A 24,645-nucleotide genomic window follows, 5' to 3' on the forward strand; every position below is an offset into this window, starting at 1 on the left:
TGGTGTTTAGCTGGTGCCTAAACTCAGTCTGATGCGAAGTTCTGAGATGCAATTTGCTTTAGTTATCCTTTTATTATCGTTAGTCATTTATCGCTCCCTCCCCCTGTGCACTTACGTAAAGGATCTTTCCTTCCTGCCCCTGATTGACAGCCGGAGGAGCTGCCGCTGCTTTTCCCTGGGAGGCCGGTCCGAGCTGCCCGGCGGTGCGAGGCGGCGCTCCCGGGAAGGCGGCGCTGCTGCCGCGGCCGGAGCACCGGGAGCGGCCGGAGCACCGGGAGCGGCCGGAGCACCGGGAGCGGCATGGTGGTGCCGCCGCTGCTGCGCGCCGTCATCATGGGGCCGCCGGGCTCCGGGAAAGGCACCGTCTCCGCTCGGATTATCAAGCACTTTGGCGTGAAGCACCTCTCCAGCGGCGACCTGCTGAGAGACAACATGCAGAAGAGGACAGGTGGGAATGAGGACGGGGGTGGGGGCTGTGCGCGGCGAGGCGGTCCCTCCTCCCGTCCCCGTCCCACGGGAGCGGTCCCCGCGCAGCCCTGGGGAGCGCCCGGTGACACAGCTCGGCTCCGGGGAAGGGACACAGGCTCTCGGAGCGCCCTCCCGCCCCTTCTCCGCTGCAAGGCGGGGTGCTGCTCCCAGTCCCAGCTCCGTGTGCCCCCCACGCTGGCGGAGGTGGGGCCGCTGGCTTCACGCCGCTCCTCCGGAGGACAGAGGCCCTGAAGCGGGCCTCACATCTGCAGCCGTGGGTCCTCCGTACCCGGCCACTTCCCAGCCTCTTCATGAGCTAGGAAGTTCACCTGTCAGGGCTGTCGGGGGTTACCATGTTTTCCTTGTTCTGTTACACCTCGTTTTTTCCTAGTCTTGGGCGCTTATTGTAAGCACCCTGTGGTTTTTGTATGTGTTTTTAATAGCTCTGATACTCTCTCGTGGTTTCTCCACATGGAAGCATCTTAAAAGAGAAAAACATTCACATCATTTAACAGGCAGGCCAAGAAGAGAGGGTTTGGGCAATTGGACTTTTTTGGACGTTCATTTGATGGCTAGAAGTAGAGGTACCTAGAATTGTTAATAGTTATTCCAAAATTAGGCCTAGTCCTGAGCTGGTAGGCAAAACATAGCAGTGCTTAAAAAAAAAAAAAAAAACAAAAACAAAATGAAAACAAAACAACAACAACAAAAAACCAACGGGCAGAATTTTCAAACCACATAGCTTTAAAAATTATTGTCTTATGAGTTAATATAATGTTTCAGCATGGTCTCTCTTTACATACAGTGATGCTTATACTACATAAAGATATTAATTATTCTTGCTATATAGTCCTAGCTTGACCTCTGGCCTCAGCTGAGATACCACAGTCTCTCTGATGGATTTTTGCAGTGATGGAAGATTCTCTCTTGCCTTCCATATCTGCTTTTCTATATGGTGGGCTGAAAAACCTTGCAAGAACCATCTCAGGCTGCATGTGATGAAGTGAGAGTATTATTTTCAGCAACTTCAAGCTGTAAAATATTGCATTCACTTACGAGTATCACTGCAGTATTATGTCTAGGTAACTGGCAGTCTTAGTTTTGGAATACTCATAAGGATGTTGGAAGGTGAAGCAGTTGTGATGTGATTCCCATGTCTTCACAAAAATTCTGTTTACTCAGTAAGGATAATGACTTCAGTACAGTGACTTACTTTACTATAGCTGATATTGTAAGTTAAGACTAGGCATACACCTGCATAGACATACCTGATCATCTTCATGCTATTTCTATTTGGTTGCACAATCATATGCTTTTATTTACAGAAGGTCACAAAACCATTTTGTTACGAACTTTCAGTGTAAGACCTGGTGGGTAGCTATTCCAAGAAAACAAAGGTAATGTTATTTTACCAAGTGTTTTGAGGTTTACAATGTTTACTAAATGCTTTAGGTTTTGTGCAAGACCATAGAACATCAAAATCATGCTGAAGTTTGTGTGAGAAGAGGAAATTGAAAATGGGAACGTCATATAGTTTGAATTGAGGTTGGGAGCCTGAAGTGATGGACAGAGAAGTGATTAAGCAAAGAATTCTAGGTGGGTTGGACAGGTGAAAGACTGTGAAGGAGAGCAAACATGCAAAGTGGAAGTTTAGCAGACACATTAAAATCCATAATATGAGGAAGGAAGTCAGTGGACAGTTTAAGAGGTGAAGTTTGCTCTAAATTAGAATTTACCAGAATCTGCAACAGTTTCTCATTCACTGGTAAACCCAGGTGAAACTCTACTGCAATTCATTTAAAGTCAGTCACTATCTGCAGAAATGGTTCCCGGAGGGTTAAGGTGAAATACCAGCTAGCAGGGCTAGGTAAGTACACTGGAAGTAGAACAACTGAGAGGCAACTTGGAGAGCCTTGACAAATTCAGTCAAGCCAAAGATCCATGAGATTTGATTATAATAGAGGAGTCCAATTTCCAGTTCCTTGGGAAATTAATTACACTAAGATGGGCAGTTAAAACCCCTGGAAAATTAGATGTAGTTAACAGTAGTTATATAGTGCAAATTTTGCATTTGCTGTCTTGTGAAAATGGACATTGTTGAAAAGTCCTGCTGAAGATGAGTGTCCTTATCATTCTGCAGTTATTACATGTTCTTCTGGACAGTGGAGAGTCTGTGACTACTCTCTAAGGTAATTATTGTCTGATTATGGCTAGAGCTTTATTGCTGTAGTGTAGTTAGAACATGCCAGTCCTTTGTAAAACCATGGAACATGGACACCTGTCATCACCTACAAAGGAAAGAAAGCTGCGTTACCTGTAATTCTGAAGATTGCCATGCCTGTAGTGGTTTCAGACCCAACCTGAAAAAAGTCCAGAACTAAATAAAAGTCTACAAAACCCTAAGAAATCCCACTCCCAACAGCAGGTGTGGGGAAAAAAAAACAACAAAAAAACCCCTGTGAGCTAGTGTACTAATTTTTTGTCCTAATATATGATTGTTTTGGTATAGTTGTGCCTATTTTTTTCTTCTGTAATAGTAATTTCCTAAGTGACCTGAGATCAGTGGAGAGAGGAAAAAGGCAGCATTTTTCAAGCTGTATTGGTCTAATAAGAGCTTGCTGTATTGTAAATCTTTCTGGGCCCAAAACCTCATCAATCTTTCAAAAGTAAGTTGGAATTGTTACCTGTGAACCTTGCCTTGCACATATTTTTAGATCATTGTGCCTAAAGCAGTGCTGCAACATAAATTAGTAGCAGAGCCAAGCATCAAGTACACATTAAACTATCTAGATGTGATTTATTCCTTCTCCCAACTTACTTTTGCAGGGTACATGGTTCAAAGCACACTAGAATAATAAAAGAGGTAGGAAGAAAGGAGGTAGGGAAAAGAAGAGACACTTTGTACCCATGCAGACAGCCACCTTTCCAGTTTGTGATGTGCTGGAGGACTCAGAAACCACAGTCTGACTCTTTTCTATACAGTGAGCATGTTTTGAAGTCTGGTCAAGGTGCACAGGATCCATTTCTAAATGGTCTTTGTACTTTTCAAAGTCTGACTACAGACATGAACAGGCAGTATGGGGAAATTGCTCTTTTTTTTTTTTCCCCTTCCTCATCACTAAAGCTACTACTTGCATTATTTGAGGGCATATACTGCTTTCTGTTGCCTCACCTGAAGAAGGGCCTCTCTCCTGTTGCACATTCCATACACTGAGTGATGGCATTTGTTATTGTTTTCTGCTGAAAGTGGTTGTATCCTGTGTGAGTATGTCAGGCCATCCCATTTTCTCTTCTCTAGTTTTCTGTAACTAGATCTTAACTGGCTGCAAGCAATGGCTTCTGCATATCCACTGTAAAACCCATCTAGCTGCTATTCTGGGTTACTTAACATAATTAGGTAATTGTTTTATAAATTAAAGAGACATAAACTTTTTGCCTAGGACACAACGCAGGCAACTGAATTTCTTCCTGGCTATACTCGTGATTTGCGTGAACTACAGCATGCTACTGCCTGCCATGTAGGAGCATGGTGTGATAGCTGGAACTATGATTCATGGATGGAATTTTAGTGAGCCAGTAGGATAAATGACTGGTACTAAATATTACTCAGTTCCATGGGAAAATACTAGTTTCTGTGTGGCCCCATAAATAGTGTACAATATCTATAAACATCCTCTTGCAACTCTAGTAGTCATAAAAATACATATCTGGCAAGCATGTCCCCCTGCAGACTGCCTTCTTAAATGCCAAAGGCATTTATATTTGTAATAAAGCCTAAGTGTAAGATAGTAACCAGACACTAAGCTGACAAAATAACTTTCTTTTCAGGAAGTCTGAAGGCTGATATCTTAATAAACTTGTATCCTTTTTATTTCTTATTTTGAAGACTCTTGGCTAACGGCCTCTCCTCATTTTAGTTTTTTGGAACTTGATATTTCAAATACGTACTAATAAATTTATTCAGAGGGTGCGAAGATAGAAATGTGTTTACCCCTAGAACTGCATCTAATTAATCTGATACATATTTGCATGGTCAGATCCTAGTTGGTCATCCCAGTGTTTTTTGAGTTTGGCAAGCGTGCTGTCTGTCTGGTTTACAACTTTCCTGTGTCAAACTGATCAAAACAATTTTTTTGCTGGCTTGTGGGCTTTTTTTCACTTGCTGAAGATCAGAGATAATGTAATGTAACTTTTACTTTTGCAGAAGTGGGAATCCTTGCCAAGTCCTACATTGATCAAGGGCAGCTTATTCCAGATGACATCATGACACAATTAATGCTGAATGAGATAAAAGGTCTAGACCAGTACAACTGGCTATTGGATGGTAAGTGATCATGTTGGATATCACTATATATGGAGAGAAAAACTGCTCTTGAAAAGTTGTGACTGCTTTGGTCACTGCTTGCCAGCTTGTTGGGAAATTTTCAGCAGATAGTCTGTCCCAGTTTCTTCAGCTGACAAATGCTTTGGGTGTATCCTGCCTTCAGAACATTACAGGGATATGTAACTCATGTTAAAAAGTGTAGTTCAACATTCCAGAAAAACTTCAAAACTGGCAATTCTGGTATTTTTAATGATAATTCTTATGGTATTTCCCCATTAAAATAGGCATTGAAAAGTGTCTTTTTAGAAGTGTTTTCTCACTGAAGCCCTTGGGGAATGGGAAACTTTTGAAGGATGGGGCTTTGGAAATTATTTAAATAGCAAGTTAGGAATGTGATGCAGTAGCAAGATAAGTATGGAAAAGTACTGGAGCAGTGTGGAGTGCAATAAAAAACATTGCTCAATTGCCCTAAAAGGTCTCCTTCATTTTCTGTTCTCCAGAGTGAACTGTTTTGCAGTTCTGCAGTGTAAGATCATTGCATCAGCAATCACACTAGAGAGAAAATTCATTTGCTGCTGTGTTCATGAACTGGATGGCTCTTCTTATTCCAGCCCATGGGAGTACACTTGGATGCCCAGCACAAATATAGTGTCTCGGCTGGATGCGTGTATTTTCAGACTCTAGTTACAACCTGTCTCAGCAGATAAAACAAATAAATTATTGGTGTGGCTTTCTATTTAGAGGGAGTAAAAAATCTACAGTGGTTTCTGTCCATTGGTGCTTTATTATAGTTATATTTATATAGTTGCTCCTACATGCAGTGATATGTTCTGATGGCTTCAGTCCCAGCTGGGTTCCTCCCTGAGATAAAGGATTTATTCCCACAGTGAACAGTACAATGAAACCTAAACAATAAAGCAAAGAACAGCAGATATTGGGGTTTTTTCTTTAGTTCCAGGTCCCATGCAGATACAGCTCCAGTCTTGTGGATCTGGGTGTGTAGAAGTATAGCTGTTCCCACTGGCAGCTCTCAGCAGGAGGACTGTGTTGAGACCATAAGAGAATAAATCAATTTTTGCTGCATGTTAACATGCTCCTGCCTTTAAACTTTTGGAGCGGAAATTTTGTCTGCATCAGCATTTGTAATTGCTCTGGCATAACGGGCTTCACAGGAACAACACTGTTCTGTTGAAATATGTTAACCCAAAATCTTTAGTTTGGTAACTGCAATGCAGAACCAACAGGGTCAGTTACCTCAAAGCAGAGCTGCTGAACTACTTGTATGCTCACTTAGCCAAACACCCATTTACTGCCTTACAATAGGTTTGTGGCTTCTAGAGTCATAGCAGATGTAGCAGTCTGAGTCATTTGTGACTTGGGTTTTATTTTATTCATTGTGACTGTGGGTTTAATCCATTTAGATTTATGTGCTGTATAATCTAGACTACTTTTCTCTGTATTCCTAGAATCTTCATAATTCATTACATCATGCAGATCTTCTTCTGTATAGAGAAAACACTATGTAGAAAATGCCAGCTCAATTTCAATGAAATGCTTTCATAAAGGCACTTCAATTTCTAGAGGAATTTTCTCATTACTCAGTACCAAGAAAACTTCCAGCTGCATAACTTAGAAGCATGGTGGCTGCTAATAGTAAGAAAGAATAGCATTTCTTGAACTGTGTTCAATAGCAGTGTTGAAGACCTGGCTATTCTTCTGCTCTTTACATTTAGAAGCACTTCCATGAGATAATGTGAATATGTGAGAAATAGGATGAGGACAGCTCATGACTGTGATGCAAACCAGGTGCAAGAGACTCAATACACAAGCAAACACTTGGTCTGAGTTAATCAGCTCTCTCTTTTTCTAACGTTTTTTTCTCACTCACGCAATGGACAGATAACCAACATTATGCAGGAGCTGCTGATGTTTGTACCTATCAGTACCTACCTTTATGGAGAAGTTTACTTGTACAGTAGGATGCAAATAACCAACTACTAAAGGACATGACACTGTGCTAGAGCTTTTTGAGGAGAGGAACGGTTCCAGTGAATATAGGATGCAATAGCATGCTCTGCAGCAGCTTTGACCACTGAAGGTCTTGTACTCAATTTTTCATTTCAAATTCTTTGTGGAGACCTTTCTTGCTCTTAATTCCCACTGCACCCCTCCTAAGTTCCACTAGATTTATCTAATAGTTTAGGGCATAGAGTAGGGAGCCACAGACTTCATGGGGCAAAATGCAACATCTTTGAAGTGAAGAGACAGGTTCCTGACAAGCCTAAGTGTTCCCACAGTCATCATATCTGAGGACAGTTTGATACACTAAAACTTCTAGAACCCTTCTAAATCCTGGACTGCCTATGGTAAATATATTTGGCTTACTGCAACTGAATAAAACAGGTTTGTAATGGCCACCACCTTAAGCCAGACTTACACAGGTGTGAAAGTAAGAGATGTCACAAATGTTTCTAGGTTGTTCTGATTTCTAAGTGAAACTTTTCACTGGAGTTTTTATTACTCCAAATGTGTATACAGTGCTTTTATGCAGTCTAGTGGTATGTGGTACATATGAATATGAGGGTTTTTTGCACTTACTTGTTGCACTGTTGGGAAGATGGTTAACTGAAATGAAAAAATGAAAGTTGGAGGCATTTAAGAAGTTAAAATGCCATGACATGCTGAAAGATACTGGAAAATCTGACGTATCTTCCATCTTTATACAATATGACAATGCTTTTTGTTTTTTTTGCTGTGTAACAATTATTTTCTCTAATGACTCAATCCAGGTAATTTTTGCTATAACTCTACTTTTGGAATTTTATGAAGTTGTTTCCTTTAAAAAGGTTTCCCCAGAACAGTTGCTCAGGCAGAAGCCCTCGATAAAGAATGTCACATAGACACTGTGATTGACCTAGACGTGCCATTTGAGACCATAAAGTGTCGGCTTACAGCACGCTGGATCCACCCTGCCAGTGGTAGAGTTTACAACCTGGAATTCAGTCCTCCCAAAGTGCAGGTAAGCAATATGCATTGATGTTGGCACTAAGTAAGTCCTGATTGTGTTTGGTAACACAACAATAATTGTAACAATATTGTTTGTATATGTTGTTTCAAAACACAGCAGCTCAGAAGAAAAAGGCTCATTTAATTTCTTGGGAGCACAGAATCTTTCTGGTAACACTGTGCTGGTATTGAGGGTATGTTAGTGACCTGGTTGAACCTCAAGCTGGAGGACAATGTGTTTGTCCCCCACAGAGTGGAACGCCAAGGTGTTCTGTAAGTTCTTGTTAAATCTGTTCACTGATCTGGAATAATATATGCCTTACACACTGGCACAGGATCTGGGCATGGCCTTGGACTGTACAGGCTGCAAACAGGCTAAAATGTAGCTTTCTTTTCCTTCCTCCAGAAGAGTAATGCTTTATATATGGGAAATACCAAACCACCAGTCAGAGGAATCCACTTAATGCTTTCCCTGTGTTTATATTTAACCAGGATGGGTATTTTCAAGGGAAGAGCTGCTGTACTGCAAAACTGGACATATAAACTTTCAAATCAGGGAAGCTTTTCAACAGTTTTAAGAACATGACTTGAGATATCCTAAAGACAGCTTGAAGATAAAGACTGTATGTTGTTACCTTAAATGTTTTTAAGAACAAGGATTTGCTTTAGTGCAACTCAGCTAAAAATGTATTTCATCCTTAACTCTAAATAACTTAGCTGTTGTGGCATCACATTTCACCTGGAAGCTCTATTAATTTACATCAGAAGCACAGCAGGCCTTGTAGTTTTTGGATTTCAGTGTTGCAGGAAAAGAGGCCAGCTTGAAATACCAGGTAAGCACTGGAAGTGAGAAACTGAAAATAATGCCTTTGTTTTGTTTAAAACAAGGTGTTTAAAAGCATGGTTATTTTCAATTCCAGAAGAGCACAGGCAAGATGGAACAGAGAAATATCAGACTTACCAGAGTAGGCTTCAGTCTGATAATTCTGTTAGGAACTGCTTTACCTTTTACTAATTAACAGACTTATCACAAGACAGTGGACTGCAATGGAATAGAGCTAAACAGGTGAAATACATTTGTCTCTGTTATCTTAATAGACCTACAAAATGTTTACTTACTTAGTAGGAACAAAAGTTCACACACATTAGGTCCCTACCTCTGTAGGGAAAGCTTCAGCTGATTCTTATACCATTTTTTGTACAGCTATTGCTAAATGGTAACTCTTCCATTTTGCAACTTCAAATAAAGGGCCATTAACTCCTTTGCACATTTTAGTATTGTCAAATGAAGATCGAGTTGGTCTCGTTTCCTGTTTACAGGAATTTATTGCCAACAATATTGTTTTCCCTTCTACGTGAAGGTTTTGTCTTCATGTTCCCCATATTCTACAAATGCTCCAGAGGGCAAAGTAGTCAAGTTACTATGATATTATATTCATTGGCAATACTGAGAAAACATTTTTAACTAACAGACTGTTTTACTGGAAAGTCAACAGCTTACATTCCAGGTAAGAACATAGGCAGCAGCCTCTCTCTTTGTAACCAGAAATCTACACCCTGATTAAGCGGAAATTTATCATAATTTAAGTAGAAAATCATATAAAGCATACTTAAAGAGAAGTAAGAACTCCGTTGTTTGCTTTTAACCATGATTAGGGCATTGATGACATTACTGGTGAGCCGCTTGTTCAGCGCGACGACGACAAGCCCGAGACTGTCAGCAAGAGGCTGCAGGCTTATGATGCACAAACAAAACCTGTTCTAGAATATTACCGGTATGTAGTAAAATCTGTTCTTCCACATTCCAAAATCTTACTGTGCATCAGCAGAGTGAGGGAACAGATCTCTCCAGTTACAGAATATATTATACCACAACAGTGAGTGCAGTGTGAGTAGCTGTGTAACTTTCATGAACTCAGTAAGAGATCAACCCAGTACAATTAGTATGGTTTTCCAGTCTTATATGAGACCTTCTGGAACCTGTGTGGTAAAATACATTGTCACTACAGCCAGCCACATTTAGCTTTATAAAGAATGCTATGCATTATTCAATACATCACAGTACTGTTCTGAGCAACAACAGCTCTGGTGGGTGAGGAAACAGAGACAGTTCCTTTATTTTGACAAGAATTTACAGTATTTTGGGTTTTGGATGTATAAGTAGAAGCTCTTCTAACAAGTGCAAGGGGTTAAGAAGTGATACACAAATAGAGAAACTGTTAACAGAAATTTAAATGTGGCTGTTCTAAGAACAGGACTGTGATTGGACCCAGCTAGCAAGACTCTTTGGGAGTAAGTAGCTAATTCACAATTGTAATTTGCATTGTGGAGTGGAAATTAATTATTAGTTAAGAGTCAAAATTATACATGTTTCTCTTAAAATAAAGCTGCAAGTATCATACTGCTAATATATAGATATATAGGAGGTCCCCATGTAGAGCTTTAGTCTTACATCGCCTAAAGAAACCAGACTCTGACAACATCAATGATTGTCCTTTCTGTATTTCCATATTCACCATCCTTCATCGTATTCCTCCAGGACCAGCAGAAAACTAGAACCTCCATGTTAGGTGTAGTTAGGTTTTGAAGACGTTTATCTAGATTGACAATGTTATTTCCAATTTTGTTCAATTTCCAAGGTGAAAATGCCTCAGAGTACCACAGTAAGACAGATCCCTAAGATGTTATTCCTGATAATAACATACTTGACAGATAAAACTAACTCCTACAACTAATTCAGAATAACTTGTTATTTTGCTTGTCTTGATGCACATTCTTTTATCCATGAGGTGCAACCAGTAATACCTGGGTTATTCACAGTCATCTGGACAATGGCTGTACAGCACATGCTGTGTGACAGTATTGCCACGTTACCCCATTTGTGATTAACTGCTCTGCATGCAGCCATCTGTTTTATGAGCTGATGTGGTCAGTAGCTAACTGAGGAACAGAGAAATGGATGTCCAGCCTGCATTTCCAATGCTACAGCTGTTGTTGGTGTTACATCACATGCATATTTTTACAGTCCTGCCAGGGTAATCTTCAAGTGAGGTGGAGATTTTGGAACACTTAAACAATTTGACATCTGTAATGCTTTCTTTTTTTTTTTTTCCTTAGGAAAAAAGGGTTATTGAAATCCTTTTCTGGAACTGAAACCAATAAGATCTGGCCACATATCTATGCTTTCCTTCAAACCAAGTTGCCAGATGTGAGCCAGAAAGATGCTGCCAATCCCAGGTGAAAATAAGTCAAACTTCTGCTCATCTGTCATAGCTCACTCCTGATTACATAAGATTCCACAATCAAGGATCTGTCCAAGTAATCTACCACACTCATCAATAATTAAAGTCCAATGCTGTCCTTAACTTACATGATGATCAAATTTTGTTGCCTGTGGTTATCACTTTAATGCTGTATTTTTTATAATAAATATACCTAATTCTAAAAATACAGTAACTGTCTTTAACAAAAGCAGGTACTCTTGTGTCTCTTACTTGGAAAATATGGTTGCAGTACTGATTGGTGAAGAATTTCAGAATACAGCTTAATTAGAAGGTGCATTGACCCATTTATTCAGTCAGTAAATGAAGCAAGGGCAAGGACACAAAAGCACATTTCTTGAACATCTGCCTAGCTGGAGCTAGTCAGAAGCTATGAAGAACAGTGATCACTGGTCTGCAAAAAGCCATTTCAGACCAGAGCTGGTGTGCATGGAAATTGATCTTATGGAAAAGTTAGCTTCTTGTTTGCTTGCACAGATGTGATGTGATTTTTGCTCACCATAAATTACACTTAGTTCCAGGGCAAATTATCTAAGCAAGTATTATGTTTGTATTTCTACCCTCAGAGCAACTATTTTGCAGGCATGGGAAAGGGAGTTTCAGTGATGTGTAACACATTTGGTAAAGCCTCTGTATGACCCTGTAAAATTTTATCAGTAAAAAGACAGCAGATACTGAGTAGATTAAGCCTAATCTGGTAAACATGTAGCTAGATGATCTTGACTAGTGAATATCAATACAATCTTTGAAAACAAGTGCTCAGTGATACCAGTGACATGATTTCCAGAGGTCAAAATAGTAACTTTGGCATATTACTGTAGCAATTTTTATTGTAGCAACTGGACTGGTTTTCATTAGATTCTTGTCTCTGACCAGCTCTTGTGTTTATTCCCTAGAAAACTGGAAATAAAAACCTCCCCAGTCCACACTTTTTAACAGCCCAGGGAATGCAGATACTGCTGTTTTTCAGTGATTACTCCCAGCCCTTTTTTTAATGCTCATCAGAGTGGGAGTTTCAAGAGTCAGCAAAATCTGAGAAACAAACAACTCTGTCTAGGTAATGTCAGAAGTAGCTGTGTCCTAGTAATGCAGGTTCCAATCTCCATTAGCAGTGACTGTAAACAGCTACACAGCTGGGGTGTTGACATACTTTGGACTGCATCTGCACATCCAGTTTTAGCATTATGGAGACACATTTGAGTCTAAAAAGAGATGGTCATTGTAGAATTTGTGAATTCTGTAAATGAACAATTTAAGCAGCAGCTATCACTACAGTGAGTTTTCCTTTAATTTCAAGAAAGCTCGGCAAGAAGGTTGACGACTTATACTGTCCTCTTGAGGAAATGTCTATATATTACAGCAATAAACCCTGAATAGCTGCTTGTATTTTTACATTTTGATTTCAGTAAAAAACAGTGAGTTCTTTTTGTTTTTTCCAGCACACACAAATTTCAGTGAGCCAGAAGGAGGAAGGGGAGGGAATCTCATTATATGACACTTATTTCTGCACCATCCAATTTTATCCCCTTGGAAACTATTAAAAAAAAAAAATCTACTGTGTAACAAACAGGTTGCTAGATCAATGGCTCTACTGCTAATGGTAGCAGTTGCAAGTCGCATTGCCCTCACTACCCTTGCATGAAACATTCAGTTAAAAAACAACCTAAAGTTACTTGTTTTTCTTTAAGTTTCTCTTAATAATTAACTAATTATTAAGGAGGAGGCAGTATTTACTTATCTTTTCCTGGACTATGTCAAACTTAAGCAGATGCAGTGGAAACTTGTAATTTTATCTCAAATTTGCACGTGGGACAGAACTACTCCTTACTTTTATCTTCAGTCTGTTCGCAAAAGAAGGCTAGAAAGCAGAAGTCATATGGAAAGCTACTTCTATGTGGATTTACTATTGCTTTGGTACTAATACTCTGGGGTATAATCTGCAGACTTAAAAGATTTTTTCTGTATCTTGGCTGTAGGCAAAACTGAATATTAGTGGATTCTATTTCACAGAATCATAGAATCATTAAAAGTTGGAAAAGACTTCCAAAATCATTGCATTCAACCTCTGACTGTCCCCACCCTGGCAAATAACTTACAGCATTAGGTGCCATGTCTAGTAATTTCTTAAACATTTCCCAGCATAGTGACTCCATCACCTCTACGGGCAGTCCACTCCAATGCTTAAACATTTCAGTGAAGAAAGTCCTCTTGATTTCCAACCTGAGCCTCCCTTGGCACATCTTGAGGGCATTTCCTCTTGTCCTGTCACTTCTTAGCTGGGAGAAGAGGCCACCCCCCCCCGGCTCCACCTTCCTTTCAGGGAGTTGTAGAGAGTGATAATGTACCCCTACTAAGCCTCCTTTTCTCCAGCCTGAACATCCCAAATCTCCCCCTGCTGCTCCTCATAGAACTTATGTTCCAGAGCCTTCAGCAGCTTTATTGCCCTCTGGACATGCTCCAGTACCTCAGTGGCCTTCTTGTAGTGTGGGGCCCAGAACTGGAGACCAGATTGGAGGTGTGGCCTCACCAACACACAGTACAAGGAGACAGTCACTGCCCTGGTCCTGCTGCCCACACTATTGCTGCAACAGCCCAGGATGCCATTGGCCTTCTTGGCCACCTGGGCACTGCTGGCTCATGTTCAGCTGCTGTCCCCAGCACCCCCAGGTCCTTTTCCTGTGGGCAGCTTTGCAGCCACTCTGCCCCAGCCTGTGGTTACTTTGCCTGAACTAAAAACTGGAGGTAGCCTATGACAACTGAACTTTTCAAATTTATATGTCTTACATACAATCAGAACAATTCAGTAAGAGATGGAGAGTGTGTACTGATACCATTATCTGAGGCACAAGATGTCTTTGTTAGTCTTCCAATTGCAGTGTTCATTTTTATAGACAGACCTGCTGTAATAGCAGCAAGTTAGAAAAGCACAGCAAGAGTTTTGGAGTGCAAAGGTCTGTGGAAGACCTTGTCTCAAAAATATATTTGGATTTCTTAAATAAGATGCTTTTCATGGTTTTCCACTTAATGTTTGAGTTGACAGTGTCATAAACCCACTTTGGTTGAATAGCATATGAAGTACCTTTCAAACACTATGTGACACCTCAACCTATATGACCTGTAACAAAGCTTTTTGTTTTAACTAAGGTCTTAGCTTAACCTTTTACAAGTTCCCTTCATCAACTACTTCCACCATAACAAGACTTTGTTTTAAAACAATATTTTGAATAACACTGATGAACAACAAGAGAATATGACTCCCAGAAATCGTACAACCCAGCACTCATTTGTAGACAAGTGTTGCTTATGTCTCAGGATTAAACCAAGTTGCGTTTAATGAAAGTACAATATAACATTAAAATCCCCTTAGTGGAGGTAGAAAGCCAGTGTTTTAATCTAATCCATTCAGATCAGAAATACTGATACCAGATACTGATTTATTGCTATTAGTGATAACCAAATTTGAGAGCTTATACTGTCAGCAAGGTAGCATGAATACAGCTGCAATCTCCAATATTCAGAGTAAAACATATCCACATCTGTAGTAAGACAATAGCAGATTCTACCAAGAATCTGCTGCTTCTTGTAAACATTGTATTTGTGCAGATGTTTAATTTCTAAAGTCATGAAAGGCAAGGTTAATAGCAGAAAACACATCCAGTTTCACATTCGGCAATATAAGAACCCTGCTCTTCAACGACAACTGAAAACCTAGCAGCACATTTCAAACAATATTACAAGTTTTTTCTTAATTACCCACCCTTCAAAGTCCCTCCCCCGCGGTCAAACAAAAAAACAACAAAAATCTGACACGAAAAATAAAGTGCAGTACCCAGAAAAATAAGTGTCAAGAAAATAGCAATGTTTGTTTCTTTGGGGAAAAAAAAAAAAGGGGGGGGGGAAATAAGAGAGTACTTGGCCTCAGTCTTAAAAGTACTATAATGTGTCCATCATCTTGGATTCTTCTTCATCTCTTTGTATCACAGAGTTGAAACTGCAGACATCTGTGTTTATGGAACCTTGTAGATCTCCTGTGCTCTGCAACAGATGAAAAACTGACAGCTTAATGCTCTGTAATTATATACATGGAGGGAAAAACAGAGTGAGAGAAAAAGAAAACTGTTTGCCTTGTCTACCTTATAATGAGACAAATTTACAATAGAAATTAAATAAGGTCTGAAAACATCATCAACCAGTATTACATCACTGTATCAAGAATTTTTAAAATTTGCTAGCATAGCTTGCATTTGGTTTTAATATTTCTAGCACCTAACTGCATATTTACATAAAATTCAGTTGTTTGATCTACCTCTGAGACATACTTTAATCAAATTATTTCAAACAAGTATTTTCAATTGTGACTCCTTTCCTAATACATCATTTTTGACAATCTTTCCAGTTTTTTCCTCATTCCAGAATGTGGCCATAATTGGAACTGCAAAAAACGCCAAAAAATGCTCAGCTTTCTTTTATTACAAAGGGAGACTTTATGTAAGCTTGACTTCTCTTGCCTAGAGAAGTTGTGGGGTCCCTGGCAATATTCAAGGCCAGGCTGGATGGGGCTGTGAGCATTTGGCCTATGAAAGGTGTCCTTACCATGGCAGGGAGTTCGGAACTAGATCTTTAAGGTCTGCTCCAACTCAAACCATTCTCTAATTCTGTGACTTACTTGACTGATCCCATAATTTTACACTGCTCGTGGTGATGACTAGGAATACAGTTCTAGGATCTGATCAGTTTTATGCAGTGCTTATTTTAGGCATGAAAATGTAAAGCCACTGAACAAACATATACGTTTGACCTTATGCTGATGCTGTGTGAATTTCAGCAAGTAAAAAGAAAGCCCATATATGCCTTGCATATTAGTAACACTGCATGATATACCCCAAGTACTACCACCAATTCAAGAAATAACCCTCTTTATATCTCAGAAAGGTAAAGCTTCTCTAGGCAAGACCTAATACTGCTTTAGTTAAACTAAATTTTTGAAATAATAAACCTACCTGTAAAAAAGATGTCCACTCTCCCATGCAACCAGGACTGACACTAAGATCATGGAGTAACATAGTTTGAAAGCCATGTGATTGTGACCAGATTCTCACTCTCGTCTTGAATGCCTCAAGTTCATTTTTAAAGGCCTCAAAGTAGCCTTCTCCTGTCTGCAAAAAGAAAAATTAAATACTTATTCTTCAGCCAGATTTAGTTTTAAATTGTAAGCATACAGAGTGCTGAAAAAAATCCATACAGTAATGACTTCTTATACCTTTTGGGGAAAAACCGTGAATGATTCAGAGATAATGTCAGTCAATTTAAAATTACATTCAGGTACATTTTTTTTAAGATAATCTGTAGCATTTATATGCATAAGTAAAGTAACTGATTTATCTGAGAACATGTAAAACTAAATCTAATTTTAGCTTTTCATTTATTCCAACTCATCCTTACAACAGGTGCTTGCTGAAGCCCTTTGGCAAAAAGTAAAGCACAAGATAATTCACATTTTAACTACACTCATTTAGGTAATATTACAACCCATTAGAGTCTTGAACAACTGAACACAATCTACAGCAAATCAGAGTTTCAGTTTTCCCACCTTTTTCCTGCATGGCTTTGGACTGCCCGATTTCTGTCTTTAGAAAGGGACACTATTCATGTATCTGCCCCACTGTTAAGGGCAGATGAAATGGAAAAGTTGTAACAGTATGTAACTACACTTTGAAAACATGTAATTAGTCAAAAGTCAGATCAGTTTAACACCAGACCATGTTTGCTGTTGTTAGTTATTACTTGTCTGTAACACACCTGCTGTCCCCCTTGCTGTATCTTGCTTTCCACCTGCAACAAGCAAAGTCCACTATTCATTTTTGGAATTATCATTTCTGTAATTATAACAAAGTCTTCTGTCCAGAAAATGATTGCTAGCAAAACACTTTTCCATAAGCCTAAACCAATCAAATTATTTAGCCTCCCATGGTTAGGGAGAAACCCTCTCTAAAACACTGGTCTCCTGTACCATATCAGGAGTTTCTCACTTTATTATCCAATGTGAGAACCTATTTTGACTTACTTTGGCTTTCTGGAAAAAGAGACGAAAACATCCTCTTGGATCCACATTGCAGCTTCTGGCAATTTCTATAATAAACTGCATTACAACTGCTTGGTGTGCTACTTGTTCCATCAGAGCTCTTTTCTGAAAAAAGGGGGGAAAAATTGAAGTTCTGGTTTAAAGACATTTCCTGTAATTATATTTCTAAAACCCTGCAGAATTTCCTTTTGCTCCAATTCCTAAGCAGATGTGAACTGATGCTTACAGAAGCAAGGGGACTCAAATAGCTATAACTAGACAAAGGTGACAGTGCACTATCAATAAAATAAAGAGGATTGGAAGAACAGTTAAACAGCTAATGAAGCTGGTCACCTTTTCACTGTGCAAATGGGAAAATGCGCGCTTCCAAAGATTTAAACATCTTCATACCTGTTCAGCTTCTAGATGAAAACACCACAACATGAGATACCTAGATGTTTCTTCACATACAAGGTATGGGTGATCAGACAAAAACCTTTGACTATCATCCCATCTACTCAGCATGCCTAATAAGAGAAACACAGTTAAGATATTCTGAACAGATAAAAGATATAATGCAGCAAGGAACTTACTTGTGTACATAATAGCTTGGCAATTTACTAACCTCAGAATGACAGCATGTAGCTAAATTTGGGGTTTTTATTTATACATCTAACCAATGCCAACAGAGCATTGCCAGAAGGCATAAATAGAACTTTGAAGATACTAAAAGTAGATTTTAACACTCATGCATTTCTAGTAATACTGATAATTTATTTTTAATCAGTTCTCACATGCTAACAAGGTGGTGTAGGTATCTACTAGTTACAACACCAAATAGCTTTAAAAAAGTATGGACAGTGATTTACATTAAGTGATTCTAACAAATAAAAATCCTCTATGTTTGCAAATAAAAATGCAAAGAACAGAACCTGTAATCCATCAAAAATTAAAGTGCTTTTAACATATAGTTTGCTAGATTTTTAGAAAAATTCAAATTAGTTATACAAACACCTTGATCTCACAGCACAAAGCCATACTAGTACTGGAAAGTTAGAACTTTGAATTGTGGTATGATGGCACTACCTTCAGGTAACAAGCTGAATTAAAAAAATCAGACCTGAACATTTGAGAGCACTTGTTAAAATTGTCCTTCAAGTATCTGACAATAATTATTGGCAACAGGTACCAGATGTACAGCTTCACCTGTCTATCAGCATATAATTATAACTGGGCTAAGGATAATTCAGTGGTAATGACCTAAGCTAATCTTACATCTAGCAAACAAAAGATGAAACAGAAAGCAACAGTTTATATTTCTTTTAACTGTTTTCAAGTTACTCTATGTAAGTTCTTTATTGCTTTGAAGCCATAGTAGGATCCAGAAGCAAGACTCATGCAATATAGCGAAGTCCACGTTGCCCCTTGGCAGCAGCTAGCATGGAATAAGTGACTTCAGAAAGTATTAATATACTGTGGCTTTCTACAATGGACTACAAATCACCTACAACAAATTCTACAACTGACTACAAATCAAAATAAAAACATGGCTTTGAGCTCAGCAAGTATAAAAAATTACCTCCTGCAATAAGTTTGTTTCTGTAACAGCCTAATTTGAATTTAGGGAAAGAATAATTGTGTCCAACTCTCAGCGAGGAAGCCTAAAGATAGCCTCTTGTTTTTACCTTCTAAAATGCACAGCAGGGGAGATGTTTTCTAATTCGAATATCATTACACTAAAGAGTTAGAGCACTTGAGAGAACCAGTACCTATTACTGCTATTTGCATACTCTGACAGTGTTGTGCCTTAACTTGATACTTGAAAGGTTTGCTAAAGTTAACAGGGCTCAAAGCCCTTTCTCTAAACCAGCTTTAAGCCCCTCAGAAGCCAAAATATTTCATTAAAAAAGTTTAAGAACAACTGAATTCTGCCAATCTAGTTGATTATTCTTGATTGTTCCAGAATTCCAAATATGGTCATACGGTACTATAGCGTGAAAACAGCCTGAATGGCAAGCACTTCAGAGAACCATAAAATTTCAAATTACATTACAGTATCAGCTTTGTTCTCAGTCGGGTTTAACAATTACAACAGAGCTGAGGTGACACCTAGTGGATAATAAAGTATCGTTTTAAGCACACAATTCAGAGCACACATACTCTCAGTGTAGGTGTTAACAAACATGTCGATTTAATCAGTCATTACCCTTACAGATTAACAGGTGACATAAAAACATTTAATAAAACATTTAATTTAATTTCCTTTAAAAAAAGGAGAAAGCCGTGGATGACGACCCATGCACTTTCATATACATGGCTTATTTCCAGGAATGTCCCTGCCTTTTCCCACTGGTATGGAATATCCCTTTAGCCCTGATAAAATGAAACTGAACAATTTGTCAATTAGGTCTTCCATTAATTAGCATTCATTCTGTACAAGAAGGAGCAAACCAACAAATTCTGTAGGAACCACAAGATGTAGGCAAAACAGACTCACCAAAGTGTCTAATCTTTTGTTCATGTTTTTGCATAAGTGGTTCAGACACAGCTTCATCTTCAATTTCTTTTCTTTTTTGATTAATAAAACTCTGAGGAAGAGAAAAATTGTACTATCACAAGCTCCACACATACCATTTAGTGAGACAAAGGAGTTATATTTTAATATGTTCCTATTTAATTGGCTATGTTCCAATTTTAGAGTCGTATCATATTTGAGAAGGTTGTTTTTTTTTTTAGGAAGCGCATTACCTAGTAACAGAATTTCAAAGATTCCTTATAGTCTCTGAAAAATTTCTGTTTTCAGATAAGAACTTACTGATCTGTTAGTCATGAGAATCATGTACATTGCAGCCTGGATCAGATAAATCAATGAAATTAGGAGATAATGATACTGATGCCAAACAGATTTTTGCTTTTATATATTCTTAAATGTAAATTTGTAGCTCTGTAGCCTATTATTGTATAGCTGTATAGATTCATAGCTAGATTCACCTGCTCAGTTAGCAGGAAAGACAAACACATTCCTAAAAGATCAATCCTAATTTGGTTCTTCTGACCCCGAGGACAACACTCTTCCATAAAGAACTAGAGAGTAAGTTCAGAAGACAGTCGAACTTAGAGGGGCAATTACCTCAACATCTGTGTTTCTAATTGGGTATTCTTGTAAGTTATGCTTATTTGCTAGATTTATAAAATTGTAGTTGCTCGATGTCACATGTGCACCTTTGGGGCACTTTTCAGTGTGTATTTTGGTGTGCTGTGCACCTGGAGGTGCACCTTCATGAAAAGTCGACCACATTTATCACCTGACTGCGTCTGGCTTGTGACTTTAGGGCTCAGAAAAAGGCAACAATAGCTGTTGAAATAAAATTGTGAAATTAAATATGAGATTATACTATTGTAAAAGTTCATATAAATAACTTATATTTCAGTAGACAGTATTAGAGGCAAACTAACAGTTTCATCTTCTGGATTGGATAGGCCATTTAAAGACCACAGAGTTTCAACCCTCCCTACCCAGGCAAGAACATCTACCACTGGATTAGGCTGCTCCAAGACCAATCTGATCTGACCTCTGTTATTTCAAGGGATGGGGCATCTACAACTTCCTTGGGCAACTTGTTCCAGTGTCTGGACGCCCCAATAATAATAATAAAAACTCTTCCTTATATCCAATCTAATCCCACCATCTTTCAGTTCAAAGCCATTCCCTCTTGTCCTGTCACTACAGGTTGCGATAAAAAATGTTTCTCTCCATCTTTCTTATAAGGCCCCTTTAAGTACTGAAAGGTTGTAGTAAGGTAAATAAGGGAATCTTCTCTTTCTTCAAGCTGAAGAACTCCAGCTCTCCCAGCCTCTCCCTGTAGGAAAGGTGCTCCAGCACTCTGATCATCTGTGGAGCTCCTCTGGAGCTGCTCCAACACGGGTCCTTCTTGTACAGGGGACAAGAAGAACTGGCTAGAACAGGCTGCATTACTCTGAGGGTGGGTCTCAGCAGAGCAGAGGGGCAGAATCCCCTCCCTGGCCCTGCTGCCCGCTCTGCTCTGGATGCAGCCCAGCACACATTTGGATTTCTGGGCTGGGAGTGCCCATGGGTGGGTCATGTCCAGCCTCTCACCCACCAGCATCCCCAGCCTGTGCTGGTACCAGTGACTGCCCTGACCCAGGTACAGCACCTTGCACTCAACCTTGTTAAAACAGATTGGGTCCCATGGACCCAATTCTCCATCTTGTCCAGGTCCCTCTAGAAGGCTTCCTTCAGGTCTGATAACTGCACCACTCAGCTCAGGGTCACCTGCAAACTTGCTGAGAGTGCCCTCAATCCCTCTGTTTCATTTTAATGAAGATATTAAATATTACTGGTCCCAATACAGACCCCTGAAGGACACCACTGGCCCCTGATGTCCATTGGGACTTTGAGCCATTGACCCCTACCCTTTCCATGCCACCAAACAAACAATCATTTTCTTATCCACCTAACAGCCCACTCATCAAATCATCTCTCTCCAGTTTAAGAGAGAAAGCTATTGTAGGAGGCTTCACAGAAGTCCAGATAAATGACAAATGCAACACTTCCCTGTCCACTGATGTCGTCACCTTGTCATTGGTGATGAGGCCACTGAATTGGTCCAGCAAGGACCTGCTCTTGGTGCAGCTGTGCTGGCTATCCCAAACCACCTTCCTGTCCTATATGTGTCTTAGCACAGCTTCTAGAAAGGTCTATTCTATGATCCTCCCAGGCAGAAAGTTGAGGGACATAATGTGTTTTTGTGCTGTACAAGACACAGAAGACACTCAGACTAGTAACAACTGGAATGAACAAAAGAGACCAGCACTTGTTTCCATGCACTATGATGCAGGACATACCTTATTAAAAACTTCTTTACTAACAGGATCGGTGTTCCATAGGTTCTGTCGTTCCCTCTGGTTCAGTGCTTCTTCTTTTCTTCTCCACTCTTCCTCTCTCCATCTCAACTCAGCAGCTTCTGTCCTTGCTTGAGCAGATTCCTGATCACAGGATTCTGAATTATGCAGTGCTAAACTACCAAATTTTTGCTGGGCTTCTGCTAGGTTCCATGTGCATTCTACAGAGTGCTTCACAAACTCTCTTTCTTTTTGGCAGGCTAATTCAATCCCTTGGCTGTATGTCTGTAAGGAAAATCAGACATGCCATTTATGGAGAGAAAATTGTTGGTTTGCAGTTTCTATAGAAGCAGACTGACCTAAATCTCAAGGGCAATAATAATGCACCTGGAAGGCACCTTAGATATGCAGCATTATAATAGCAGAAGTGATGAAGCATGACAATGTACAGCTATGTCTTCTAGAAAGAGATTTCCAATTCAAGTCACCTTAACTTTATTGACTATATTTGCAAAATCATGGATCATGTGCTGCTATCAGTAGTAGTCTCCAGACTGTAAAAATACTTTTGACACAACTGAAATCCCTCTGGCCATCTTAAGGCTGGAACATTAGCAGCAACTAAGTGTGAGAATACTCTGATTATACACTTTTTATAAGAAAGAACTGGGTTTGTGATATCAGATCACAACAGTAAAGTAACTGCTGCTGTCTGCATTTCAGTACTAGTACCTAAACAGATGGCCAACATCTCCTCTTGAATTGACACTAGAAGTGGTATTTAAGTTATAAAGTGGCCAAGGCCCAGCACAAACATGTGCTCCTGTTGGTCAAAACTGTCGAGGATGTCACCACTCATAGCTGGGAGAGGAGAGGGACATCTTAAGCAACCCTATTTATACTGCTTCCAGGTAATACACTTCCAGGTGCGTGCTCAGAATCCACACTCCGTAATTCAAGAAACTACCCTCTACAGCATACGCCATGCCTTTTCTACCAAGAGTGAAGAAAAAATGCATCCGTATGCATTAGTTCCTCAGCTTTCCACTGCCACGTTATGAAAGCTGCAGTGCTGATAACCTCTGGCAGGGGCACCCGAAGGACAATTTGCGAAAGATTATCTGAAGGAAACTTTAACGCAAGTAAATCGAACTTGTTATCCCAACTTTGTTTGGGAATTACAGGATTTTTATTTCTGCAGTAACAAGAAGAAAATTCCACCGTTGAAAAAGTAACGTAATGGCAGCTGCTTGAGAGAACACACAGAATTCCTTGGAACGCGTTTATAAATCGCCGCCTCGCCCTGGCCAACAGACAAACACACCGCCTGCCTCTCTGCTCCCTAGGCACAGGGACGCTGGGACAACTCCAGCCCAGCTCCTTCCGCATCGCCTGCCCGCGGTGGAGCTGTTGCCCAGCGCGGGCGGCGCCGGCCCCCCAGCTGTCCCCGCCGGCCCCCCCGGCACGGCCCCGTCCCGACACGCTGACCCCGGTCCCGCCGCCCCTCCGCGGGCCGCGCCGCCCGGCACCGACCGACGCCACGGCCCCGGGCGCCAGGGCAGCGGGGCCGGGCCGTACCTGCACCTCCGGCAAGCGCTGACGGAAGGCGGCAGCCTGCGTCCCCTCCTCGTCCTCTTCCTCCGGGGCGCCGCCGTCCCGGGAGCGCGGCAGCCACAGCGCCATGCCCGCTGCCGTCCCGGCGGCGCGACCCGTCCGCCGGAACTGGGGCAGCGACACTTCCGCCGATGGCAGCGCGGCCCGCAGCGCCCGCCCCGGCGCGTCGGGAGGAGCGAGTGCCGGGCGCGGCCCCGGGGCGGCAATAAAGGCAGCGGGGCGGGCGGGGGCGGGCAGTGCCGCGGCTCCACCTCCGTCCCTGCTCCTGCCCCTGCCCCGGCCTGCCCCCGCCTCTCCCGTGCCTCTGGAAGGCCCGTCGCTTTCCTGCCGGCTGCCGCGCGGCGATGGCAGAGCGCCAGGTGCGTGTGTGTGTACGTGTACACACGATCCTTCAGTCCCAACAGCCCCTGTCGTGCTCTCTAGGGTGTTTTAATAGCTTGGGTTTCAGCTGGGAATGGAAGTTAGCGAAAAATGAGGCCATACCTTTGTGATAACACCCCTGTAAAGATTAGATGTGCCCTCATTGTAGCCCTACTTTTTTTACCCATGCATTGGCTATTTAGTTCTTCCTCCAGACAGGAGTAGCTGACTGATTATTTGGAGGGTCACATGTGTAAAGTCTGCTAGAAAAATATTCCAGGAAAACTTCAGGTTAAATGGGACCTGTTGCTGTTGTTTATTTAATAAACTGATTACTGCTGTGGCCAAAGGGATAATATTGGTATGTTGCTCACAACAGTTTTCATCAGATAGAAGAAAAAAATTACAGTTTTCACTAAATCGTTTCCTTGTAATCAAATGTTTCTGTGTAATGCTATGGCCTATGAAATTTAGTTCCTGTTACGTGGAATGATAGAAGCAAAAAATACAAAATGAGAGAACTCCCACTGATAGCTTTTAACCTGGCACCCTTTTGAGGTTATCAATAACAAAGCTAAGGGCCACCGAGTCCGTTCTGAGATAGGGTCCAGCAGACTTGGACTGATGCACGTGCCTAAAACTGAACCAAGGGGTTTCATGTGAAAATA

General features: G+C 40.6%; 2 protein-coding genes across 3 annotated transcripts; one reads left to right on the forward strand and one right to left on the reverse strand.

The window, feature by feature from the left end:
* The first annotated feature begins 300 nt into the window (after positions 1-300).
* Positions 301-15,120, forward strand: AK3 (adenylate kinase 3). Its single transcript, XM_062513663.1, has 5 exons — positions 301-448; positions 4,673-4,792; positions 7,639-7,811; positions 9,455-9,573; positions 10,916-15,120. The coding sequence occupies exons 1-5, from the start codon at positions 301-303 to the stop codon at positions 11,037-11,039; spliced, it is 684 nt and encodes a 227-aa protein (XP_062369647.1). The 3' UTR covers positions 11,040-15,120.
* On the reverse strand, positions 14,494-23,769 carry CDC37L1 (cell division cycle 37 like 1, HSP90 cochaperone). Of its 2 annotated transcripts, XM_062513661.1 has the most exons (7): positions 23,582-23,762; positions 22,007-22,288; positions 19,638-19,728; positions 17,552-17,667; positions 17,144-17,266; positions 16,080-16,235; positions 14,494-15,114 (listed from the first exon to the last, which is right to left on the reverse strand). In XM_062513661.1, the coding sequence occupies exons 1-7, from the start codon at positions 23,684-23,686 to the stop codon at positions 15,013-15,015; spliced, it is 975 nt and encodes a 324-aa protein (XP_062369645.1). In that variant the 5' UTR covers positions 23,687-23,762; the 3' UTR covers positions 14,494-15,012. The 2 variants fall into 2 exon arrangements, with proteins under 2 accessions (XP_062369645.1, XP_062369646.1); XM_062513662.1 differs by lacking the exons at positions 14,494-15,114; positions 16,080-16,235 and adding an exon at positions 16,246-16,911 and having other exon boundaries at positions 23,582-23,769.
* Positions 23,770-24,645: the final 876 nt, after the last annotated feature.

Source organism: Cinclus cinclus, chromosome Z (genome assembly GCF_963662255.1).
Source record: "Cinclus cinclus chromosome Z, bCinCin1.1, whole genome shotgun sequence".
In the NCBI taxonomy this organism is placed as follows: Eukaryota; Metazoa; Chordata; class Aves; order Passeriformes; family Cinclidae; genus Cinclus; species Cinclus cinclus.